The sequence below is a fragment of the Ananas comosus genome, linkage group 19, assembly GCF_001540865.1.
Source record: "Ananas comosus cultivar F153 linkage group 19, ASM154086v1, whole genome shotgun sequence".
NCBI classification, from domain to species: domain Eukaryota; kingdom Viridiplantae; phylum Streptophyta; class Magnoliopsida; order Poales; family Bromeliaceae; genus Ananas; species Ananas comosus.
In genome coordinates, this window is record NC_033639.1 from 8,868,704 (window position 1) to 8,890,754 (window position 22,051).

The 22,051-nt window shown below is 32.4% G+C and overlaps 1 protein-coding gene across 1 annotated transcript; it reads left to right on the forward strand.

Moving 5' to 3' along the window:
• Positions 2,936–14,313, forward strand: LOC109725141 (bifunctional dethiobiotin synthetase/7,8-diamino-pelargonic acid aminotransferase, mitochondrial). The gene is given in 14 exon segments (XM_020254226.1): positions 2,936–3,728; positions 4,222–4,392; positions 5,153–5,414; positions 5,666–5,749; positions 7,712–7,832; positions 8,194–8,342; positions 9,532–9,626; positions 10,147–10,273; positions 10,347–10,485; positions 10,696–10,829; positions 10,914–11,045; positions 11,159–11,293; positions 11,407–11,519; positions 13,663–14,313. Coding segments are annotated over 14 exon segments (2,490 nt in total). The 5' UTR covers positions 2,936–3,132; the 3' UTR covers positions 13,895–14,313.

Sequence of the window (22,051 nt, forward strand, 5' to 3'; positions counted from 1 at the left end):
GGTGGTGGCCCATTGGTCGGAGCTCTTGGATTAGAGAAAAGGATTGGGCGTTAATGAGTGTTTATATGTTGATTTCCCAGGCTCGCACAGCGTGGAGTGGCTGACATGTGGACCCCACGTAAAAAGGTTTGGCCCGTGTGGGTCCCATATCACGGTTTAGTTTTGTCTTAAGCCTGTTTGTTTTATCCAAATTGAAGTTGACATGTAAATAGATTTTTGATGCATTAAAATTTAAGTGAAATTAAAAGTTTTTTTTTTTTTAGTTCTACTATCTATTTAGTGAAAAATAAATAGCATATGAAGTTCTCAATCGTTAATATTTTATTATATATTTTTTTTAATTGATTTCAGTTTTAGATTCGTCGAAGTTATTTTTTTTAGAGTTAGAGTTTCAATTTAAGATGAAATTATAGTAAATCAAATAATAAAAATATGCATTTATAATTGGAAATTATTCCACTCATCTCAGCCTTTCGTGAAATTAACACACTATTAAGGAATTATGCCTAGTAAACAAAAATGTGTTATGATATTTATAGCAAATTTGTTTTGGAGAAATAAATCAAATTTATGATATTAATTTTTTTTATTTGAAAGTAACGAATGACAGTTATTATTTAATGAAGCAAAATTAGGGGTGTCAACAAGGTGAAGACAAATGGCAGTTATTTTTTCTGTTTCAAATATATTTCTTGTATATATTTTTATTATTGAAAAATACATTCACTGTTAGTGTTTATTAAGTTCTCTCAAGTTAAATCTGAATTAAACTTTTACCTATAATGAAAATATTTATTTTATCCCTAACTGAATGTCAAATAATGTCAAATAAGAAAAGTTGATAGAGATTGAAAGTATATTTGAAGGGGCAAACGGATAAAATATTTTTTTCCGCTAACTTAAGAATAAATAAAAAAATTGATAATAATAGACGAGTATATTTAAAAGTGTAAAATAATACTTTTACAGAAATAATGATTGTTTCTAATCGTTCACTAACAAAATTAAACTCCAGAAAAATACCTCTATAATTTTTTATGACTTGTAATAATTCTACAACTTAGGCCCATTTGTTAATAACAAAAAATATTTTGAGAGAAATATGATATGCTAAACTGAACTGAAATATAAAACAACTGGACGTTAATAAATTTATGATTTTTGGATATTATTTGGGAATTGAGCTAGAATCCTTTTAGAAGCACTAATATCTCGGTGCTTCTAAGTTTCTATCTCTTAGATTTACTCCTTAATTACTAATACCCTTTAGATCAAACACTATTCTACCTACCACTATCATCTTAACCCTATATCTCTCAATCTAATTCTTTAAGGTATCGTTTGGTTCGGGGATAAGAAAAAAGTGGCTATTCTAGGGATAGGTATAAATTGAGGTATAAGCGAGGATTAGATCAATTTTACGTTTGGATGAAAATTGGATTATTCCTGGAATAAAAAAAATAGCGTTTGGTTAGGTAAGATGGAATAAAAAAGATAATGGGTTTTGTAAATAAAAAATAATAATATTATCCACTTATTATATTTGAATTTGAATTTTTAAATTTTTAAATTTATATTTCTAAATTTAAATTTTTAACTTTGAAATTTAAAATCTCAAATTTTAAATTCAAAATTTTAAATTTTAAATTTCAAACTTTAAATTTAAGATCATATTTAAATTTAAAAAAAATATCAAATATCAAAATTTAAATTTCAAAAATTTAAAATATCAAAATTTAAATTTAAAATTTAAAATTTATAATTTAAATTTTAAACTTTAATTTTGAGATTATAAATTATAAATTTTAAAAATTTAAATTTTTAATTTTTAAAATTTTAAAATAAGAATAGTGGTGGGAACAATTAATAAAAATAATTTATTATAATAAATTTATAAATTTTTTAAAAATTCTACTTAAATTTAAATTTAATAAAAAGAATTTATTATAATATTTAAATATAATTTATTATAAATTTTATTATAATATTTAAATATAAATAATATGTATTAATATAGTACAATTAATAATTTTATAATAAAAATAATGTATTATAATATATAACATATTATATTTATATAATTTAGTTTAATTCAATTTATAAGTTTAATTAAGTTTGAAATTAAGCATTGGAATAGCACTATTCCACCAAAATGGTGGAATAGCAAATCCCTTGCTATTCCGGGATAACCGAGAATAGCAAGGTTTGACCGGGATAAAATATCCCGGCCAAATTTCACCCCGTTTGGCGGAATAGCGGGGATAACTTTCGTTATCCCCGCTTATCCCGCGATCCAAACGGGGCCTAAAAATTTAAAAGCACCATCCCTTAGTACTTTTGAGAGTATTCTAACGCAACTCTTAGTCACCGTTTGGTTGGGGGTTAAGGGGTGGAATAACCCCTTAACCCCCAATTTATACCCAAACACCACTCTTAAGGGGTGGGGTTTACTACCCCACCCAAAACCGGGTTAGTGGGGTTTACTAACCCCACTCCACCTCCCAACTTTAACCCCGCACGTATCCCGAGCCCTCACCTTTTTCTTCTTTATCAATCATTAACCCCATCCCCCCTCCCAACTTTAACCCCGCACGCATCCCGAGCCCTCACCTTTTTTTTCTTTATCAATCATTATCTTCTTATTCCACCTACTCCAACCAAATACTTTTTTTCACTATCCTAGACTAACTCCAATTTCCAACTAAACATAAAAAAATTTTAACACCATTTTAATCATGAACTTAACACTATTTTTGAAATAACTACTTTTTCTTAACCCCGAAACAAACGGTGGCTTAAATTATTTGGCAACAAAAAGTTAGAAAAGTAGGTAATGGTTAGGAAGAAGTGGGTGAAATGAACTTTTTGACAAAGTTTCCGCCAACGGTGCTATAAATACTCCCGTGCACTTTGGAAACGCCACTGTAGGCGTTCTACCAAACACCAAAGACCCATTTCGCTCCGGAGCGCGCAACGCCTCACCCCGCTCATAAACCCCGCCGCGGCGATGCCTCCCCTCTCCTCCTCCGCCCCCTCCGCCGCCTCCCTCCGCCACGCTCTCGCTCTCTCTCCTCCGCCTCCGACGCCGCCGCGGCCACCTCCGGCGACTCCGCCTCCGGCCCCGACCTCGACATGGACCTCGCCGCCCCCACCTTCACCATCTGGGGATCCAACACTGGCGTCGGCAAAACCCTAGTCTCCGCCGGCCTCGTCGCCGCCGCCGCCCTCGCCCCCTCCCCCTCCTCCTTCCTCTACCTCAAGCCCCTCCAAACCGGCTTCCCCTCCGACTCCGACTCCCGCTTCGTCTTCCGCACCGTCTCCTCCCTCTTCCGCCGCCGCCTCTCCGGCGACCCCGCCGCCGCCTCCCTCCTCGCCTCCCACCACCTCCTCCGCGCCTCCCCCGCCGCCGCCGCCGCCGCCGAGCCCCCGTCCTCCTACGAGGCGGCGCGGATCGGGACTGGGGAACGCGACGACGGGGAGCTCAATAAGCTCGTGTGCAAGACCCTGTACGCGTGGAACGAGGCGATATCGCCGCACCTCGCGGTGGAGAGAGAGGGGATGGCGGTGGGGGACGCCGCGCTGAGGGCGGCGGTGGGTAGTTGTTTGGGGTCGTTCGTAAGAGGTTTGGGCGATGAGTGGAAGGGGACGAGGGTTTGGAGAGTGATCGAAACCGCGGGGGGCGTCGCGAGCCCGGGGCCTTCTGGTACTCTTCAGTGCGATTTGTATAGGTATGTGTATATATCCACTCAAAAGCGCGGACTTGTTTGATCATTTGTTATTTCAAATTATGTATTGGAGACCCTTCAACTATAGGCCATTTTGAATTATATCCTCCACGTAAATTGTCTTTTTAATTGGCACCCTCTCAATTTTGAATTGTTTTGATTTTGGCTCATTTTTTCCAAATTAAGTTGAAAATTCGTCTATTGTACCTGTGACTGTTGATAGTTATTGGATGGTCATAGTAGCTGTATAGTAATTTGAGTTAGTTGTGAAGTACTGAAGATTTTAACTTGTTTAATAATTGGATTTTTGTTCATTCTCTTGCAGCCTGGGACTAAGTTCTATCAATTGATTGCAAAACCTATTAATTAATAGGATGTGGTTACAGAGTTTGCTTTCATGTATTTGCTAACATATTTTAGCATTTGTTGCTCATTGTCCTGTAGCGATTCGAAGATGGTTTTCCTTAATTATGTCTAATGATTTTTAGAAAACCAGGCCTTTCAGGTTACCTGGCATACTTGTTGGAGATGGCCGTTTGGGTGGCATATCCTCAACTATCTCAGCATATGAGAGTTTAACTATGCGAGGATATGATGTTACAGCTGTTATATTCGAGGACAATGGCTTGTCAAATGAAGTGCCGTTACTTTCTTACTTAAGAAACAGGTTATTAGCATGCTTTGCGTCAGGCATTTTGTTCATCTTGATCTTCTTAAGCTATTATGAATAGTAATTGAATTTTTTTTTTTGCCTGAATTTATTAGATTATGAGTTACATTTACTAGTAGTTGATGTTTTTATAAATTATTGATCCGCCTTTTGTTTTAATTTTTCAGCTCTGCCTGTTGTTAACACCTGCTAGTTATCTATATAGATTGGCCCAAATTTTCTCTTAGAACTGCAATATGCAGGCCTTACAACTTGTAATTGTTTACACAATATTTCTTTCAAAATGAAGACTGTATTCTGATTTTCTTTTCCCTCATTATTGCTGCAAAATTGCCTTTCCATCATCTAGCACAAACTTGACGTACTAAAGTAGCTGTTTGCTTCTGGACATGGTCAAGATAGAGCTATCAAATTGCCTTATGAGAGTAGGCTCACAGTTGTTTTTGCATCTCAATAATAGTGCTATTTTCAGCACCAGTGTGTCTCGTTTCATTAGAATGAATACTTTTCTCTTACCATTCTATATAGTTGAACTGATTTATTTGATCATTCTCTATCTAGACTGATTTGTAATGGTTATTCTATAGCAAGTGGCAGTGAGCTGCGAAGCTGATCATAGCTGTTTTCATTTTTCACCCAATTTGGCTATGCTTATATTTCCACTAATCCCACTCTCTCATTTATGTAGCATGATGTATTAGCTTTGCCAGTGTGACATTGCCGGCATTATTGTAGTGACAACTGTTTTCTTACTTAGGGTTCCTGTGTTCGTACTTCCACCTATCCCGAAAGATCCTTCTAATGACTTGATGGAGTGGTTTTGCGAGTCTGCCTCAATTTTCAGTTCTCTTCAGGAAACAATGATATCATTTCATTCAGAAAGGATCCAGAGACTACGTAGTATGAAAAGAAAGGCAAGAAATATATTGTGGTGGCCTTTTACTCAGCACGATCTTGTTCCTGAAGAGTTGGTTACAGTCATTGACTCCCGTTGCGGTGAGAGTTTCTCAATACATAAGGTTTGTTTTGATGAGAAGAATATGTTTTCTCTTTCAATATTTAGCTGTTAGAAGAAAAGCATACTTTGGTTTCTATTGTTTTGGTAGATTGTCTTTGACTACGATGTGCATTTGTGCCCCTTGATCCTCTTATTTCTCCAATATTCCTCCAACGAACATTCACATATCTTGCTAAGATGATATTATGAAGGCTACCGTTATTCACATTACTTTTATCATCATTTGATTTTTTTTTATTTTAAATAATTTAGGTTAGGCATGGTGAAGAAATGATCGTTCCTCAGTTTGATGCCTGTGGTAGTTGGTGGACTCAAGGGCCCGATTCTACATTGCAGGTTGGTCGCGTGATATGATTCTTCTACTCGCAAAGTTTTGATGTCAAACAATTGTTAACCGTTAGTCTTGTGTGTGCATGTGATAATAAGTAACTTTACTTTTTAATGCCCTGTATTTTTCCTGGGTTATTCTTTTTCATTGTTGTTGTAGTTTTCTTCGTTCTTCAATTGGGACATGGAATTAGAAAACTTTCACAGGTATGGGTATTAGTTTTGAACAAAACTATTGAGTTTCTGTTGAATTTTAGTGCAAAAGGTTCCATGAAGTTTACTTTCGTCATGGATATTTAATGATTTAGTGTTTCTTTTTGAACTAGTTAAAAGCTGAGAGATTGATCTTTTTTAAATTATTGTGCTTTATGAACCCTTTGGGAAATTATAGTTTGGAAGAAAATCATGTTCATTGCCCTAAGTGTGCGTTTGGTTCGCATTAAGAAAGATTACTAGGAATAAAAGATATCCGAGAATCTTATTCCTATTCATTCTATTACTAAGAATGTGGAATTCTTGTATTTGGTTCGCACGGTAATATTAATTAGCCATATTATTTAATGTTGCAAAAAATATACAATTAATTAATTAATTAATTAAATTAATTTTAGATAATGTTACCAAAAGTTTCAACATCTTTTTAGAAAAAAGGGAAAGAGAGTATAAGTTAGAGAGAGAGAGCATAATTAAAAAAATAGAAAGAAAAATATAGTCGAAATTAGAGGGAGTGAGAGAGTTGAAATTTTAGAAAGAGAGAGAGAGAGAGAGAAAGCTTAGTTTAGAGAGAGAAAAAAAAGTTGAATTTTAGAGAGAAAAATAAGTTTAGAGAGAGATATAAGGTTAGAGTGTAAAGAAAAATAATATCAATTAGCCGGCGGGTAGGAAGAAAGAAAGAGATTAGACATATTATGATTACCCCAATCCATTAATATGAGGATACCCACCCTCCCTCAAGGGAATGAGATTAGTACTTTGGGGTGAATCTTATTCCCAAGTGAATTCAATATTACCAACTAGATTACTTAGTGCGTTTAGCCAAACACTGTCATATTTTTTTATTCCCATTGAATTACTAGGAATCTTTAAAAGATGCGCGAACCAAACGCACCCTAAAGGGTTTGCCTCAAGGAGTTGCCTAGTTCTTTGTCCTTTACTTATGGGACAGCCCACTTAAAACTTTGTTTTGCATAGTCCATTTACTCTATTCACATCTCTTTTGTAACACTTCTGACACTTTAAATATGTTCTAGGGTGGGTGGTTATAGGATAATTTTCTTGTTTACGCTACTAAATTTTTTCTATCATTTCAAAACAAGACAAGTACTTCCAATTACATGCTTTTAACATCATATAGGATCTATTTCACATTATGGTTTAAGTTGCATTGGCTTCAATATGGCTTCTTGATCCTATTCTTTTCCTTCTTTCATTTAGATGAGATTACCAGTATACATTGGTATATATAGGCTTATGTTTATCTTTTGAGCTCCGTGGTTGAATGAATACTCTCCTTTTGATGAGGGGTTAGATTTTTTATTTTTTTATTCTTCTTTAATCTGTGAGTAAAAGAAATGGTTTTTCCTTTTGGGACCAACGACCAGAAAGGCAGAAAGATTGCGGATGCTTGATATATGCTAGATCATCGCACCTTTTTAATGTGCTCTTAGCAGGATTTTGTTGCTTCATAACAATGATTTTGTCAAGTAGATTACGAAAAGGTAAGTGACCACAATAGAATTTTAGAATTGACTATTGAGTATTTTTTCTATATCCAATTTCATTTAGATCAGCTTAATCAAAATTTCAACAGAAGAAAATCACCTGGTTTGAAGCATTAGTAAGTTGTGCTGTATATCAAATTCCGAAAAAGATTGTAATAAGTATACATCATGTTTGTCTTTATAAGTTTATGGAGAGAAGTGGCTATCTAAACTTTTTATTCACTTTCATTTATGTGTTAGGTGGTTTCAGACTGAGCTTGCCAGAGATATGGGTTATTCTGCTGCGAGGTATGGCCATGTAATGTTTCCTGAAAACGTATATGAGCCTGCACTGCATTGTGCTGAAGTGCTGCTTGGAGGAGTTGGAAAAGGTTAATAATTTACTTGTTTTTGTGCATGCAAAAGTATTTTCAGGGCAGAATGTCTGCCTCCAATAGGACTTGTAAAATGATGAAGTTGAGAAAGCTTTATATCGTACTAAATCGGGTCTGCTACATGATCCCTTTCTGCTCTATCTCAGACAATGCTCTATATTCATTTTATTTTTTTCAATCTTTTGTGTTTTCACCATTTCTCGTTAAGTCTTTTTCTTTTCTGCCAGCTTTTTGTGCTTCTACCTGAATATTGGTGACCTGTTAGAGATGTCCAAACCATCTGAACCAATCCTGTTATGTCTTGACTTTAATTAGTGTTCCCTTTTTTTTTCTCTTTTTTGTGGGTCATATTGGACAGGCTGGGCTTCTCGAACTTTCTATTCTGACAATGGATCCACCGCAATTGAAATTGCACTGAAGATGGCATTCCGTAAATATTTACTTGATCATGGAATCCTTTTGGATTATGAAAAGGGGATCCTAAGTGAAAGATGTATTCAGCTAAAGGTGAGTTCTACTTTGTGCTGCTCTATCAACTTTCTACAAGTGAAATATCTGCGAAGAATTATGTGGGTGGATCAAATCTTTGTTGCAGCAACATTCAATCCATGATATATTTGTTGTATAACTTGATGCTCGAAATGCTTTTTAATGATTGCTGGGTAACTGGTTATATTTTCTCAGTAGTAAGGGATTCTCAGTTGATAGTTCATTTTTGTAATATACAGGTTCAGGTCTATATTGTATTATTATGGTCTTTTTACCGCCTTTCAATGTACATTGAGTTAATCACTTCATTTGTGCATCTAACATAGTAACATGCTAAGATTTCCTCAAGTCAACCTCCACCCAAGAAGTCAATCTTCATTCTTAAAATTATTCATTGAAGATGGGAATGTGTAAACAGAATATGCAGGGTAAATATGTGAGCTAGGCTGGTATACTATCGGTAGCACGGAGGCCTCCGTGCTACCAAGTTATTTTCAATGATGCGGCTTCCGAATCGACGATCGGCTCCGTTAGACTTGATCTACACTATTAAAAGTATTTGAAAACTAAATTTCATAATTTTTCGATATCATTTGGCTAGTAATCAAAAGGTCTCAAAATTGACAATTTTAATGGTAGATGTGATGCGTTTGTGAATTTAACGGTATAAAACAATCAAAATCTGATGAAATTTTTATAGAAAATTCTTTTTACTATTTAGAGTAAGATCAGTGCCTCTGATCTTAAATTCAAGTCTTTTATCATCATTTTTTATAAGATTTTTATTTTCAGCCGTTCATTTATAGACTACTCGTTTGATAGGTAAATGATACCGAAAAATTATGAAATTTAGTTTTCAAATACTTTCAATAGTGTAGATCAAGTCTAACGGAGCCGATCGTCGATTTGAAAGCTACATCATTGAAAACAACTTGGTAGCACGAATGCTTCCGTGCTACCGATAGTATACCAGCCTAGCTCGTAAATATATTATCTGCATAAATTTAAATTTTCTGAAACAGAGATACAAAATTGTTCTGCAAGTACAAATTTTTGGGTCCTTTTCATGCTGGTAAAATTGGAAGTCAAATAGCAAATTTATGCTTAGTGATAAATAACTATACTGCGAAATAGTCTTCTTCCTCAACATGATATAGTTCTTCAGATAGTAATTGTTCTAGTGACTGACTTATCTCTTTCTTATCAGGTTCTGGCTCTCAATGGATCTTATCATGGCGATACTCTTGGTGCTATGGAAGCTCAAGCTCCGTCCTCCTATACAACTTTTCTTCAACAGCCATGGTACGAACACCTTAGTTTTCTGAGTGGTATATACCATATCTATCTAGAGTCTACTAGTCTTTCCAACAAAGAAATTGTACAGTATGCTTGCTGGTGGAATAACTTTAAGCTTAAATATTTGCACAACTCGTGATACCAATCATTTTAATTGCTTCCTGATGTTCAGAATTTCGCTGTTTCTTCTTACCTATTCTGCTTTAGTTTTCCATATAATGGGACATTTTTATCCATCAAAGGCATCTCGGTAAATTGTCTATTCAATGTATATATCTTAAATTTGCTGCAAACGCAAATATACAAATCCTATATCTGTAGAGAAAATATGAGTAAAAAGCAGTTATAAGTTAATGGAAATCTCTGTTTAATTCTAGAAATCCTGATATGATGTGTATAGCTATGCATGCTTTGGGTCGCTAAAATGTGAAAAGTGCAAAAATCTACATTTTTGCATTTCTTTCCCACAAAACACTCCTCCCCCCCCCCCCCCCCTTTTCTCTGACTGAAGTGCTTCCTTTTGCAGGTATTCTGGAAGAGGCCTTTTTCTGCAGCCTCCTATAACATTTATATCAAATGAGATATGGAATATTTCTTTACCAGTTTCTTTGCAGTTCCAATCAACTGAGCCTGAAAATTTGAGTTAGTATCTGGTATTTCATGCAGCAAATTTCACTGCAGCTCATATATTCAATGTGTAAACCATTGTTTTCTTACAGGATTCAGTTCCTTGATGATGTATTCTCACAATGTAGAGACTCTTTAGCTATCGCTCGTATCTACTCTGAGTACATATCAGAGCATTTGTCAAAACATTCAGAGTTGAGTCCATCAACACATATTGGAGCTCTAATTGTCGAACCTGGCAAGTGAATATCTCTTATAGTTTCCATTTTGTTTATCATCCAAGTGGATATGAGCCTAATTATTGTGTTTTTTTTTTTTTTATTTCTTTCTTGTCATGGATTAATTGACTTTTGTTGGATATGAGCCTTTGTGAGCAACCAGCTTCCCTTACATTTTTTAAAAAAGAATATGTCGACATACAAGCTAAAGAAACTCATTGTTTTTTCAGTCGTACAAGGCGCAGGTGGAATGCGTATGATCGATCCTCTTTTCCAACGGATCCTTGTTAAGGAGTGTCAAAATCGTAAAATCCCTGTCATATTTGATGAAGTGTTCACAGGATTTTGGCGTCTGGGCCGAGAGGTGAAAATGCTTCATTTGTAATATAAGTATCTTTACTTTTCTGCATGTTTCCATGTGTTTGATGATTCTTTGCTTTTCTTTTAGTCTGCTGCTGAACTGCTAGGTTGCCTACCAGATATCGCATGCTATGCCAAACTGATGACTGGAGGAGTTATACCATTAGCCGCAACTTTAACAACGGAAGCTGTTTTTGAATCTTTTAGAGGTGATTCTAAGGTATCTAATACAGGTTATTAAGCTCTGAGGAGCTATTTTTTCTAAAGTCAAAAGCATGTATTAGTGTCTATATTGGTAATGGCTGTATAATTCTCTCGACTGTCTTAATTCAGCTTATGGCTCTCTTGCATGGACATTCTTATACTGCTCATGCTATGGGCTGTACTTCGGCCGCAAAAGCCATTCAGTGGTTCAGAGATTCTTCCACAAACCCTAACCTTGACTGTGAAGGAAAGAGACTAAATGAGGTGTGTGATTTGTGGAAACCTTATAATATGGTCTGATTTAGTTGAACAATTATGATTTGTTCATGATATTTGGCTTTCTTTGATGCCTTGTTACATGATAAATATTTTTGCAGTTGTGGGATTTGACACTTGTGCACAAGATATCATCCCTTCCCAACATAAAAAGAGTAATAGCCCTTGGAACTCTTTGTGCTGTCGAGCTCAAATCTGAAGGTTCTGATGCTGGGTATGTGTTTTCTCCTTCAAATTTTCTACCTTATACATCGTCTTAAAAAAAAAAGAGGTTCATATTCTTCTGATTAATAAAGATAGTTTATTAGAACATCAGGTTTACCAGTGGCAAATATCGAACCAAGCATGAAATAAGTTGATTAGTTGTCAGATCATTTTCTGAATTTTTTTTTTAAGGTTAATTGCATACAACTCTCTGTAAACGTAGCGAATTGCAAATGTCCCTATAAAGTTCAACTTTCTTATGTTATTCTTGCAAAAGTCCAGTGATATTCATATTTGTCCCTCTGGCTTGTTACCGTTAAAGAACTATTTATTTTTTAACAGCAGATAAGTAATGTCAATTTTACCATTACAAATATGTCCCTCCAAAAGTCCCAACAGTTAGAATGTGCAGAAATGTCTCCCTAAAAATTTGCAATGGTCATCTTTTTCCTCTTTAAAATCCAACCCAATCCACCATTGTTGCAACCTCTTCTGTCACTACTTTTCCTTTTCTCCTAAACCTTTTCTTTTGAGCAGAATAAGAAAAAATCATAGAGGAAATTGAATAGAAAAGCAACACGCATTCGACATGGGCGAAGCAACACGCGTTGTGGATGAATGGAGACGGAGAAATTCTAGTTGTGAGTTCAAAACTAGCATGAAGGATAGAGAGGAAGAAGAAGAAGAATTTTCATTGTTAGGGTTTTGATTGAGAGAAGAAGGTATAATATAAGTAGGGTAAAAATGTCAAGTTGCCTCACTAATTAACCAGGGTTAAGTATTTTACTATAGTTAACTAAATTTTCTAACAGATTCTAACGGTAGGGACATATTTGAAAATATTAGGACTTTTGCAAGGATAATATAAAAAAGTTAAACTTAGTAGGGATATATTGGTAATTCATTATATTTATACGGCGCTGTATGCAATTAATCCTTTTTTTAAGCTCCTTTCTGTCAATAGTAATATATGATAGCTGATTGGTGCACAGTCATTTACTAGTTAGTGAATGGTGGGCAGATCTAGCCTGCTTCATTAATCTTCATGTTCTAGAAACACGTGCTAATGATTGTAACTCATATGGTCTTATTTCTTCCACGTCTGCATCAAACAACTAGAAAAAGTTATTATCACTTTATTAGGTTCTGTTTTTCTATCTTTTGTCATGGTGAGTTATGCAAGAGACGAAAGACAGGTGCTACTGAAACTGGCTGTGCTTCAAATTATTTTTTGTTGTTGTTGTCCCAAGTAGAAAACATACAGACATTACCCTAACTATAGCTCATTATGAAATTTGAAGTTCTGATTTCCATGCCTCACTTTTCATTAGTTTTCATTTTGGCACCTTTCTGTCAGATTATGTTGTCAGAACATTTTTTTAAGGGTAAACTTCAAATACCTCCCATGTGGTTTCACACTTTCTCACTTTAGTACTCTGTGGTTTAAAGTGTATCAAGTTAGCCCATGTGGTTTTGCACTTTCTCACTTAGTACCCTGTGGTTTAAAGTGTATCAAGTTAGTACCCTATGGTTTTATTTTCTCTTTTTATTATCCATTTTACTAATTTTTTTCGTTAAATTAGTGACAAAGTTAAAATTAAAGGGTACTAAAGTAAATATTCGATAAACCTATGTAGGGTATTTGAAGTTTTTTGTATATAATTTAATAAAATATTAACAGAAGAGCTGACGAAAAAAGAAAAATGAAACCACAAGGTACTAAATTGATGCACTTTAAACCACAGGGTACTAAAGTGGGAAAGTGCAAAACCACAGGGTACTAAATTGATACACTTTAAACCACAGGGTATTAAAGTGAAAAAGTGCGAAACCACAGGGGTGGTATTTGAAGTTTTTCCTTTTTTTAATTAAAAAGTTCAAACTCTTCTGCCAAGTAACAGAATACTCCAGCAAAGCTACAAACACCACTAAGATTGATCAAAGAGATAGTAAAACTGAAAATAATGAAAGCATAGGTACTGAAATCAAAACTTTCGAAGTTTAGGTACCACACTAGCGAAATAGTCAGGAAGTGTCTATATGTTATTACCTTTATATGGTACATAGTGTTCTTTATTAGATTGCTTTTCCGTACTAGCATTTTGATAAACATATATCCTCCATTAACTTATTAATGGATCCCTCTCTTCCAGATACGCATCCCTATATGCGAGCTCTCTTGTTCAACAGCTTCGTGAAGACGGTGTGTATATAAGGCCTTTGGGGAACATCATATATCTTATGTGCGGCCCCTGCACATCCGCCGATTTCTGCACTCAACAGCTTCATAAAGTTTATCAGAGAATTTGTGACTTCGATTGTGGTAGGGTGAAAGAATCGGAGTCACATGAGAATGCGAGCGAACCACAGATTATTGCAGCATGACGAAGCTGTTGAGGTACATGAATCTCAGACTCGGATTAAGATGAAATTATATTCTTTCTTTACCAAAATTGATTATGCTTTTTTATCGCTCCATCAGACGGTATTCACATTTTTTAGAATCATTTTCGCCCCAACCAGTTGAAACGTTGGGCTTATTCTGACTATCTTGTGGTGATACGTGAAAACTCTCTCCTGCCACTGTTTAGTTGCAGATTCCTGAAACCCCCACTGGGGCCTCTTTAATATTATTTGTGCATTAAAAGCTACTTTGCCCCAGGGACACGGTTTCGTTGCAATTTATGACTCGAGCTACTTGATTTGTAGTAGAGGTATTTATTGTACTGATGGTCGATCAGTATTACTCTGTTTACTATTTCTAATAAAATAGAATTATATAGATTGAATAAATTATCCACCAATTTGCTATTTATTGTAGCCATAGTTAAAATTGAATATATTGGGGTCCATGTATGTCAACTTTTTTTAGGGGCCGTTTGGTTGGATGTAGTTACAAAAACGGTGTAGTGGAAAGTATATACAGTTATAAATGCTACAGTCATAATTACATCTAGTCTGTTTGGTTTTATGCAGTTGTAACTACTGTAGTTAGATTTCTTTTATTTGGTAGTCTGTAGTTGAGATTTGTATTTCTAAATTTTGTCAATTTTTAGATAGAAAGGTGAGATTACGTTTTTTGAGCATAACGTAATCATATTTTAATTATTAATTAAGACTTTTATATCCATATGTAATTTATATATTATAAAATTATGTATGAATTTAATAAATTTTAAATGTAAATATATTATTGATTTGGTTAAAATAAAAATTAAGATATTATTAAACTAGTATGAAAAAAATTTATTGATTCTAATAGATATTATTAAACCTTATCAGATTTTATGAATAGGTATTTTTAGGGGAAAAAAAAAAAAAAGGTGTATGAAAAAAAAAATTACACTTTGTTTAATTTTTTTTATGGATTAGCCAACTCAGGCCTAACTGTTGCAATTGGTACGGTAGCCAAATATAATACCAACTGCAGCAGTTGGGCTTTCTCGTGTAAATGCAATTGCAGTAGTTTAAAACATAGGTAAAATTAAACTTAAGAAATGGAAATACTTAAAATGCGGAGCGGTAATTGAGAAAAATGCACCGGTAAATCGATTCAATGGATTAACTGTTAGGGCCCAATTAATTAACTTGCGCAAAAAAAATAAATAAAAAAAAAAGTTGGGACAATTGCAACCGGTAGTAATAATAATTCATGGTGATGGATCCAATATGAACAAGCAAAGTGTTTAATGGAGGTGTGTGTGTGTATAAAATTGAGCTTCTATGCTTTTAAAAGTACAAAGTCATTGGTGCTTATAAGTTTTCGGCCCTTGGATTAAAGGATATGCGGTTAGGATGATGTGGTCCCCCTAGGGTTGAGTGGGTGGTTGGTTGAATAGTATAATCTAACGGGTAAAAATGATCAAAGGCATAGATCTAACGGTAAAAAATTTACAAGTACCATAGCCGGACTCTATGTATGTATATATGTATATGTATGTATGTATGTATATGTATGTATGTATGTATATATATATATATATATATATATATATATATATATATATATACTAATAGCTTTTGGATCAAACACTATTTTACCTATCACCACCTACCATCATCATCTCAACCTCATATTTTTTTATATTATAAAAGCATTTTGGTATTTGTAAGTTTTTTGCTGTTAAATTTATTTTTTTTATTATTTTTATCTGGTAGATCGTATTATTTAATTAATCACCAACTCAACTCTAAAAAATTATTATTATTCTATTCGTATATTTTTTTTATGCAAGAGTCGTAAACCTAATAGCATTAATGATCTCGGGCTTATATATATAAGGGGCAATTTCATAGATACCCCTCCCAAAGTTTAAAATATCATACATGCCCCTATAAAGTTTAAAATATCACATATGCCCCTGTAAACACTTAAAATTATCACCAATACCCCTACCGTCAGTTGTCTTAACTTTACTATAGTTATTAAAAGGTTAAAGATGGGTTAATTTTTAAAATGACCTATTTGCCCTCAACTATGCCTTAAGCAAAAAAATGTATGGAGACCCTCTCAACTATATGCCATTTTGAAACTGCTCCCTCAACTTTTATTATTTTAGTTGACAACCCATTAACTTTTAGTTTTTTAAAAAATTAACTAATTTTAGTGTATGAAAAATGAGAATTTTATCAAATTTTTTGATGATTTTACCAAATCTAGTGGCTCTATTTAAATTTTGGCAAGTAAATAACTATGTATAAAAATTTAAATAAAAATAAAAGTTGAGGATTTTTCCTATCTTTTTTTAATATTGGAAGCTTAAAAATTTTTTTAACCAAAATTATTCTCAATAATTTTCTCCATTAAATACATTAAAAAACTAAAATATAATATATTTTAGCCTACGAACAAAACTCTCTTTTTTTTAGTCGACAAAAAAATACATGCATATTGTTATTTGATTTATTTTTTATTAAATAGGAAAAAAAATTAAATCTATCTTTTATTTCAAAATTACTATTGCTGATTAGGAATGTGAATTGATATAGGTACACAATTTTATTTGAATTCGATTTTAAATGGGGTGAGCTTAATCGATACTGAGTACGGATAGTTTCAGTTAAAGTTACAAAAAAAATAAAATCACATTATATTCAAACTCAATTATGGTTTTGATTTATATCTAAACCAAACCTGAACCGAAATCCGAAGCCGAAAACAAAACCAAAATCATATAAAAACATACTATATATAAAATACAATTTTTATATATTTTTTAATAATTAATATATATTAATAATTTAATTTAATATTTAGTATATTAAATAATTAAATTTAGGTTTATAGAAATTGTCTTGAAATATCTATTAGTATTTCTACTGTTAATAGGAGATAAAGGGTAAAAATGGCATTTTAAAAATATAACTCTATTTTAAAGGGACTTTGACAGAACTTAACTAGTGAAGGGCATATATGATAATTTTTGATATATTGGAGGGCATTCATGAAATTATCGATTTTAGAAGGGCATTGATGAAATTAATAGTCCCTGGAAGGGCATCTATGAAATTATCCCTATATAAAGCCATAATGTGACGCAGAGAAACTTGTGGACAAGTTTCATATTTGACCAGTGACTGAACAAAAGCCTACATTAATTGGGCGCATCCACTTGTATAGATACAGATATACATATATATTCATGGTTTCACAGGGATGTAGATGCTACAAGTGGGTTTGGTTCCAGTAGCGTGAGAGTGTGGTAGCCCAATTTATTTATGAGACATGATGGATGAGAAGAGAGTAGAGGCTTTAATGAATCGGTTGGATCTTCCATAGATGTGTTTTTATTTTCTCTTACACGTGCAGAGCTTGTCAAACATGTACTAAATAATAATTTTTAGGCTAAATTATATAAAATTTTTCTGTGACAATCTAATTTTTTACTTTCGTCCCTTGTTATTTAAAAACCTACCCTTTCCCTCTTTGTAAAGTAAAAAATATTCACTTCGTCCCCTACCGTTAGTAATCTGTTAGGGTTTCGTTTATAAAATATTATTATATATATTTTTTATGTCAAAAACGTTTTCAGCCTTCTCTTTTATGAACATGGTGAGGGACAAATGGTCATTTTATCATCACAGTTCACACCGTACCCTTCTGTGAATATTTTTTATTTTATAAGGAGGTAAAGTGTAAATTTTTAAATGACAGAGGGGAATATGAAAAATCGAATTTTGACAGAATAATTTTCTGTAATTTAGCCTAATTTTTATATAGTAGTTCTAAAGGCATTGATTCTTCTTCTTTTGAGGCTCTAAACACACTGATAAAATAGATATTCAATAAAGATGCCTGTTTGACTCCGCTTTTTATTTTTAGTATCAGCTATAAGCTTAAGAAGAGCATTTGACAAAAAAAATAATATGAAAAGTACAAATTGTAATTTTAAAGCCTTAAAAGAAAAAGCTTTGATATAATACTTCTAATAATTCCATTGTAAAATTTAATCACTTGATAACATTACACTTTGTAAGTGAGCTAAACAGGTCATGAACAAGTCATAGATTAGAAGTGTAATTAATGAGTCAATAATGCGTCGTTTTCAATATTTAAAGTGTCTTTATGACTCTGAAATTAAAAAAAAAAATCATTCAAATTTTGTATGCATATTATATTGAATTAATTATTATCCATCATTTGCAACTGTACCGATGAATAATAAAGAAGCACACAAAATAGCAAATAAAGAATTAACCCCATTATTCTAGATTAGGTTATTAATTAATTATTTCCAGCAAATCCGGAAATTCTAAACTACCTGTTAATCCCCTCTCTATAGAAAAGGTCTATTAAGTCTCTACCAATATTCTCCTTTTTGTACTTTGCTTGTGAAAATATGCATGATTCATGAGAATGTAGATTTTTTTTTTCCTTTTTTATTCTATTATTAAAAGGATAAAGACAAATCCATCTCAACCACCATTCTTGTGGATTTTATCCATATTTGTAATGTATTTTAATTTCTTCGCTTTTTCATTTTAATACCAGTTATATAACTCAGAATCTATATTGTATGTTTGCAAAAAATAAGACCTTATTATCTATACAATTGTTAAAAACAAATTAATGAAAACCATCTGATAACTATTATTCTATCAAATTTGGGATACGGTAAACTTAACATTTAAAATTTGAATAATAATTTTTAATAAACTGAACGAGGATCTAGTTTGATAACGTGGTGACTAAACATATTACTTTTATACTATGTACGAAAGATTCAAAAAATCAAATACTTCTCCGCACTTTTTAATTTGTAAAATTTTTAATGTAAAAATAGTACATTTAATTACGATGTTATCAAACTTGGTCAAAGACCTACAATTCAACCACCACTGTACTAAGTTGAATTTGTCATATGAAAACTTGTCCTTTTCCATCCACTTCTTTTCCATCAGTGATTAATCAACACTGAAATTTATCTTTTTTTTTTTTTGTTCGAATTTGCTTTTTTTTTTTTTTATTTGATATTCGATACATCTCTTTGTTTATTAGAGAAAACATATCATAATTATGATTAATAGGTGCCTAATATGGAAAGATGTTTATGTAGAACCTAGCCTCATAATGCATAAAATTGCCGCTAATACGTATATCACAAGCAATTTCACACATTTAAAGTCATATTACTAGCTCAATGAGAGCAACAAGTAGCATGCATCAATTAATCTAAAAAATTTTTTAAACAGTTGTTCTTTTTCTTAAAGTGTTTATATTTATAATTTAAATGTCGTAAGATATAGAAAATCCTGCTTTCAATTTTTTATTTTTTTTATCTTTTTTTCCAACGTTTAAAAATCTATTATTTAACTCTCAAATATTTAATGTTATTGCATTTAGTTCTCTCCGTCAAATTCATACTAATACTGTTCATTTTTTTTATTCCTATACTTGAAAATTTTTTTAAAATAATAAAATTATTAAAATTTTATTGTTTGTTCTTATAATAAAATGTAAAGGATAATTGATCATTTATTTCCCATTTACGCCGCTACCTTTCTAAAAATATTTATGAAATTAAGTGGGAAGATGTAAGTTTTTAAAAAGTTAAAAGAAAAAAATAATGAATAATATTTAAGAAGAGATTTTCTATATTTAGCCAATTTAAAATTTAAAGTGCACCTAATTAAACTAAAATAAAATGATCAATTAAACTATGAGCCAACAAAATACAAAAGCATCAACCAAAACACTTAGTGAGAAAACGCACGATGCATACCTGATTTGACGTACATGATATAGATGATTGGAAGAGATATTTTTTTTTTTTTTTATTTTTTTTTATGTCTAAGTTGTGGATTGAGAGCATTTTTATTTACGCTAATATGTAGCTATACTGATTTGGTATTTTTTATTTTTTTATTTTTTAACCCGATTATTCTTCTGTTTTTTTAGTCGCTACACTATAAGCAACAAACTTTGTAATTTTATATAAAAACTGTTAAAAAAATATTACTAAAATATCTTAAATAATATCTATAAGAAAAAATAGTCATATATAAGATGAAAAAAGTACAAAATAAATCGATCAATTAAATAAAGTACATAAGGTTGATAAATATAATAATTTAATAAAATTTAAAAGTATAATATAATAAATTAATAATAATTTAAAGCTAATTATGAATAAAATATAATTATCCCCGTATCTAGTATGTCTTTTATTTGCCTCAAAAGTATATGAGTATATTGTACTGGATACTTAACAATATATATGATTAGTGTTCACATGCCAGTTAGGGATGTTATCATCCTCTTAGTCTTATGTTTTTAATTGAGTGGTCTTGTACATCTGAATATATGTATCGTGTACATCGAACTTATTATGTTAAAGATCTCGACTGTTTAATGAACAAATTATTTTGCAATATTATCGATCATTTTTTACTCGAGTGGTAAAAAAAATTACGATAATTAATATTTTCAAGATCTTAAATTCGAAATCTACTTTCTCTATATTTTTTGCCAAGTTTATTTTTTGAATTAGAACGAAGCAATAACATGCTACCTTTTCTTTTAAAATTTTTTTTCTTTGATATTCAAAGTGCATGTATAATTATTAGATGAAATTGGATAGATCGATAATGACTATATTAAATATTACATTGGCCTCTGAAGTTGGTTCTTTCATTTTTGTAGGAGTGTTTTATCCCATCAAATTATATTTGCTAAGACCTTTTAATTAAGGAACTAAAACTGAAGCTTGATATTCAAAAAGAAATTATATATATATAGAGAGAGGGAGAGAGAGAGAGTTGGGCTGAAACTTATGATAATATTTTTTTCTCTTTGTTATCAAGTTTTTAACCCATTATATGAAAATTGTCTTAGGATTAGAATATTATTAGTCTCTGGGTTGAGTTGGCTTCCCCTAGAGTTGTTGGTCTTTATATATTTAATCAATGATTAAAAAATCATATCTAAGAAATTGATCCCAAAAAAACTAAAAATTTGATAACAAAAAAGGCAAATACTATTAATAGTATTCGTATCCAACTCTCTCTCTCTGCTCTTCTTCTCTCTCTTATATGGGCCTAAATTTAGCAAAATTTTTTGTCAGATATCCGTTTTTTTTACTTTTTTTTTTTCTGTTTTTTTGAAAAAACCACACTTTGCCTTCTTAAAAAAATAAAAAATTGTTCACTTTGACTCGTCATTAGTGTTCCGTTATGTTTCTATTTATATCTTTTTTTTATTACTCAGAATAATTCGTTAAATTCCTCATTCCTTCACTGATGTTCCTTAGGACCATCGCCATCTGCGCCTGTCGCCGCTCGTTTCGCTCACCCCTCTGTCCGAGCTACACAGGTACCGCCCTTGCCCTTCCTAACGCCTCACCCACCGCGCAATCTCTCCAATCCACGCCCATTCCGATCTTTTATTCTTATAGTTGCCAAATGGCAAGGGACGTTTGAGCGTACTGGGGAGCGGTAGGAGCTGCGTGGCGGCGAAGCCAGAATTGAGCTGTAGTTCAAGGCAGTGCGGAAGACGGAGGCGAGCGAGAGGCTTATGACGAGAAGGAGAGGTTCGCTTAGACGAGAAGATGAAGAGAATGAGAGAGCACATTAGTATATTTTATTACAATATATACACTTCTGTAAATATTTTTATTTTTAAGAAAAGTAAAATATAAAATTTTTTAAATAATTAACATAGTTGAAAAATTAAAAAAAATAGAGATATTGACAAAAAAAAAAAAAAATCTTTAGCCTATGATGGCTGAAATAGTATCATGGACTTTTATACTCGTATAAGTTATGACTGTTACAACTTTATTTAAATTTAATGTATATTTAAAAGAAAAAAATTCTGTAATTATACTCAATGCTACGGACACAGTTATTTCACGTACAAACATATAATTGAGAATTTATTAGTGAAGGCGACATCGACAAGAAAGCTTTTTATAGTTTTCACACTACGAGTAATAAGTGGAATGGTTGTACAATCAGTGATACCGAAGAATAAGAAACCCAAAAAAAAAAAAGGAAAAAAAAAAAGTGAAAGAGATGCATAACTAAAAAAATATCTCCCTACCA